The sequence below is a fragment of the Vombatus ursinus genome, unplaced genomic scaffold (genome assembly GCF_900497805.2).
Source record: "Vombatus ursinus unplaced genomic scaffold, bare-nosed wombat genome assembly UNPS02011572.1, whole genome shotgun sequence".
NCBI lineage: Eukaryota > Metazoa > Chordata > Mammalia > Diprotodontia > Vombatidae > Vombatus > Vombatus ursinus.
In genome coordinates, this window is record NW_020951350.1 from 3,947,919 (window position 1) to 3,953,179 (window position 5,261).

Below are 5,261 nucleotides of genomic sequence, written 5' to 3' on the forward strand. Positions count from 1 at the left end.
CCTTGAAAGCCAGTTTGATGAAGTGTAATGTGTAGATTTTTGAAAAGAAGTCTTAGATTATTGAACAGGGAAGTTAATGCTTGACTCATTCTTCAGCAGCAGTGCAGCTACATTTCTGTTACATTGTAAAAGTTAGCACTCTAACTGGCTCTGGCTATCTGCTGTGGATCTGTTAAAAAGAAATCTTAAAAAGAGATCTTTCCTTAAGGAAGCTCAGATACACTTGGATTCATTATCAATCATAAGCCATAGTGACCACGTATCAGTGTAATAGATAAAACACTATTTAAGAGACTGTGTACTGGAATAAAAGGAGTTTATCTAGAACTCTTGACTACATAATACCTTAATACTTCATCAGGGCTGTAAAACAAAAGATTAAAAATACTTAAATGCTCAGCTGAAACCAGACTCCAACTTGGGAAGGCAGTGTGGTGTCATGGAAAGATTGCTGACTTTGAAATCAGGCAAGATCTAGTTGTGAATTCTTTTTTTTTTTTCTTTTGGTGAGGCAGTTGGGGTTAAGTGACTTGCCTAGAGTCACACAGCTAGTGAGTGTTATGTGCTAAATTTGAACTCGGGTCCTCCTGACTCCAAGGCCAGTGCTCTATCTACTGCACCACCTAGCTGCCCCCAGTTGTGAATTCTGCCTCAGACTTATATTAGCAGTGTGACTGCAAATGGCAAGTCATTATATCTTAAATGAAGCTGTTTTTCTCATTCATAATATGAAGATAATCATATCTACCTCAGAGGACTGTTATAAGGGATGACTGAAAATAATTATATGAAATACATTGCAAACCTTAAAAGTACTTTATAGGGGCAGCTAGGTGACGCAGTGGATAGAGCACCAGCCCTGGAGTCAGGAGGACCTGAGTTCAAATCCAGTCTGAGACCAGATGCTTGACATTTACTAGCTGTATGACCCTGGGCAAGTCACTTAACCCCAATTGCCTCACAAAAAAAACCAAAAACAAAACAAAAACAAAAAGTACTTTATAAACATAAGCTGCCATAATGCTATTATTATTTTACAAGTTGGAATTGTAGAAATAATATCCAGTCCCATGAACACAATTTACTGAGGGAAGGACTCCATATATTGCAATAAAAGCAAAATGGATATATCACCTGAATATAAATGGTCACAGCATAAACAAATTAGGTCAGATACTGTTCATAACCATGGCTAGGAGAAGAATTAAGGGATAAAGATCGTTAGAGAAGAGATGATTTTGATTACACCAAGTTTTTACATGAATAAAATCAATGAAAGTAAAAAGGAAAAGTAGAAAAAAATTTACATCAAATATCACCAATAAAAGTCTGCTGGCAAAAATATACAACACTGGAGAATTAGTACAAATATGACACTAGGATATATCTCCATTTGGTAGGTGGTCAGACTATGAACAATTTTCAAAAATTGCAACCTGCCATTGACCACGTGAAAACATGTTCCAAGAGATGTTGTGCTAGTTAAAATATACAGTAAGGAGGCAGAGCCAAGATGGTGGGTTAGGGGGAGCCACCTAGTTGAACTCTCCCAATATTCCTCTCCAAGCAACTTTAAAATAATGCCTCAAATCAAATTTTGGAGTGGCAGAGCCAGCAAAAGGTCAAGTTGAAATACTTTTTTCAGGCTAAGAAAATTGGAGAAATCTGTCACCAGGGTGGAGGTCTGTCAACAACCGACCTCCTGCAGGACCTCACGTCTGCAACAGGAGCAGCAGGTCCAGGAGCTCTCAGCCCAGATACAGTTAAGGGGAGTCAGGCCACGAAGAAAACAGAGGACCCCCTGCTGGCACTGGGTACAACTAGTGCTGATTGGCAACTGTTTCCGGTACACATTTCTGGGTCAGTTGCAGGTCACAGAGGAGCATTGGTGGTCGCAGGGTAGCAGGGCTCCTGTTCATGAAACCAAAGAGGAGTGATAGCACTTGTAGTTCCAGGGGACCAAGGACCTTTCCTGGATAAAGACCAGAGTGCAGACCAGGAGTGCACTGACCATAACTCCCAGGGTCACACTGCCTGTGTGGAAGCACTAAAAACTTGCAGACCCCCAGAACTAGCTCTGAAAACAGCAGCACGATAAAGGCTGAAGCTTGGGATAATGCCTCCCCATTCCCAGATGAGCAGAGCCCAACTTTAACAAAAAGTTTAAAGTTATGAAATAGACTGGAAAAATGAGTAAATGACCAAAAAAATTGACCATGAAAAGCTACTATGGTGTCAGGGAAGACCAAGACATAAACTCAGAAGATGACATTGCAACAATGTGAAAATAGCTACTTCAAAGAAAAATGCTAATTGGACCCAACTCAACAAGAATTCCTGGAAGAGTTAAAGAGATAAAAGTGGTAGAGGAAAAATTGGGAAAAGAAATGAAAGTGATGTAAGAAAATTATGAAAAAAGAATTAACAGTTTGGTAAAAGAGGCATAAAAAGATACTGAAAAAAATAACATCTAAAAAACAGAATTTACCTGATGGTAAAAGAGGTACAAAAACTTCACTGAAGAAGAGAACTCCCTGTAAAGCAGATTTGTTTAAATGGAAAAAAGAGGTGCAAAAAGTCACTAAGAAAATTCCTTAAAAATTAGAATTGGGCAAATGGATGCTAATGACTCCATAAGACTTCGAGAAGCAATAAAAAGTCAGAAGATTTAAAAAAAATAGAAGAAAATGAAATATCTCATTGGAAAAACAACTGACCTGGAAAATAGAGTGAGAAGTTATTTTAAGATTGGATTACCAGGAAACTATGATCAAAGAAAGAGCCTAGACATCATATTTCAAGAAATTGTTAAAGAAAACTGCCCCAATATCTTAGATCCAGGGGGCAAATTAGAAATTGAAAAAAAATTCACTGATCACCTCTGAAAAAGATCCCAAAATAAAAAGTCCTAGCAATATTATAGCCAAATTTCAGAGCTCCCAGGTCAAAAAGAAAATACTTCAAGCAGCCAGAAAGAAACAACTTAAATATTGTGGAACCACGGTCAGATCACACAAGATTTAATGGCTTCTATGTTAAAGGAATGTAGGGCTTGGAATATATTCCAGAAAGCAAAGGAGCTAGGATTACAACCAAGTGTAACCTACTCAGCAAAACTGAGTATAATCCTATGGGGGGTTGGGGGGGAGATGGATATTTAATGAAATAGAGGACTTTGAAGAATTCCTCATGAAAAGACCAGAACTAAATAGAAAATCTGACATTCAGAAAGACTCAAGCATAAAAAGTAAACATGAAAAAATAATCCCAAGGAACTCAATAAAGTTAAACTGTTTACATTCCTATATGGGAAGATGATGCACAATGTAACTCCCAAGTACTTTATTATTATTAAGGCAGTTAAAAGGAGTTTAAATAGAGGGCCTGGGTGTGGGTCAATTATGATGAAATAATCTCAAAAAAAAATGAAAGGACAAGGAAGAATGATGCACTGGGAGAAGTGGGAAGGTTGAAGTAGGATGAGGAAAATTTTCTCGCACGAAAGAGGTGCGCAAATAAAAGCTTTTACAATGGTGGGGAAAATTTCGGAGGGGGATGGTGGTGGTGGTGGCAGGCAGTGCTGGAACTTCACTCTCATTACAGTTGGTTCAAAGGGGGAAGAATATATACATTCAGCTGTGTATAGAAACGTGACTTACCCCAGAGGGAAATAGTGGGGGAAGGGGATTAGAGAGGGGGAGCAGGAATGATAAAAGGGAGGGCAGATTAAGAGAGACAGTGGTTAGAAGCAAAATAGAATTTTGAGGAGGGACAAGATAGGGAGAGGAAGGAACAAGAAAATGGGATGGAGGGAAATACACAGTAATCATAACTGAACATAAGTGGAATGAACTTACTCATAAAACAGAAGCAAATAGCAAAATGAATTAGAAACCAGAATCCAACAATATGTTATTTACAAGAGAGACACTTGAAACAGAAAGAATTAAAATAAAGACTGGAGCAGAATATTACGCTTCAACTGAAGTAAAAAAGACAGGGGTAGCAATCATGATCTCAGACAAAGCAAAAGCCAAAAAAGACCTAATTAAAGGACATAATCAGGGAAACTACATCATGCTAAAAGATACCATAGCCAATGAAGTAATATAAAAAAATTTTTACAGCAAATTTCTCTGAAAAAGGCCTCATTTCTCAGATATATACTGAGTATAGAACTGAGTTAAATTTCTAAAAATAAGAGCCATTTCCCAATTGATAAAATGTTAGGACAGGATATAAACAGGCAGTTTTCAGAAGAAGAAATCAAAGCTATTTATAATTATATGAAAAAAGTCCCTAATACCTAAATCCCTATTGATTAGAGAAAGGCAAATTAAAAATTCTGAGGGATCATCTCACACTTCTCAGAAATGACAACTACTGGTTGGGGATGAGGGAAAAATAGATACACTAATGAACTGCTGGTGGAGTAGTGAACTGGTCCAACCATTCTGGAGAACAATGGAGCTATGACTGAAGGGCTCTAAAACTGGGCCTACCCTTTGACCCAGCAATAGTACTACTAGGTTTGTATCCCAAAGAGATCAAAGAAAAGGGAAAAGATCTCTTTATACCTGTAGCAGATCTTTTTTGGTGTGCCAGAGAATTAGAAATCAAAGAGATGCTCATCAATTGGGGAATGACTGAACAAGTTGTAGCATATAATTATGATGGAATACTGTTGTGCTATAAGAAATAACAAGGGCAGGGTGGTTTCAGAAAAATATGGCAAGACCTATATGAACTGATGCAAAATAAAGTGAGAAGAACTGAGAGATTTATTGTGCACAGTAACAGCAATTTTATAATAGTGATCAACTGTGAAAAACTTGGCTACTCTGATCAATACAATGATCTAAAACAATTCCAAAGGACTCGTAATGAAAAAATGCTATCCACCTCGAGAGAGAACTGATGAACTCTGAGTGCAAATTGAAGTATAATTTTCTCTCTTTATTTTTCTTGCTTTTTTTGAAATATGGCTAATATAGAAATATGTTTTGTATGATTTTACATGTCTAGTTGATATATTGCTTACCTTCTCAGTAGGTGGGGGAAAGGGTAGGAGGGAGAGAATTTGGAACTCAAAATTTGAAAAGAATAGAATGTTTAAAAATAATAAATTAAAATGTTAAAATATATACCCTAAAAAAATGTGCTAATTAAAAAGAGTACTGAAGTTTTATCTTACATTAATGCAAATTGGCAAGCATGACAAAAAATAATAACAGCCAGTGTTGAACACTAATGCATTGTTG

At 37.0% G+C, this 5,261-nt stretch overlaps 1 protein-coding gene across 1 annotated transcript in view; it reads right to left on the reverse strand.

Moving 5' to 3' along the window:
• Positions 1–1,687: 1,687 nt before the first annotated feature.
• Positions 1,688–5,261, reverse strand: part of PROB1 (proline rich basic protein 1) — a 6,370-nt gene continuing 2,796 nt past the window's right edge. The window contains exon 2 of the mRNA XM_027856557.1: positions 1,688–1,837. Coding sequence (XP_027712358.1) covers positions 1,688–1,837 — 150 coding nt within the window. The remainder of the gene's footprint in view (positions 1,838–5,261) is intronic.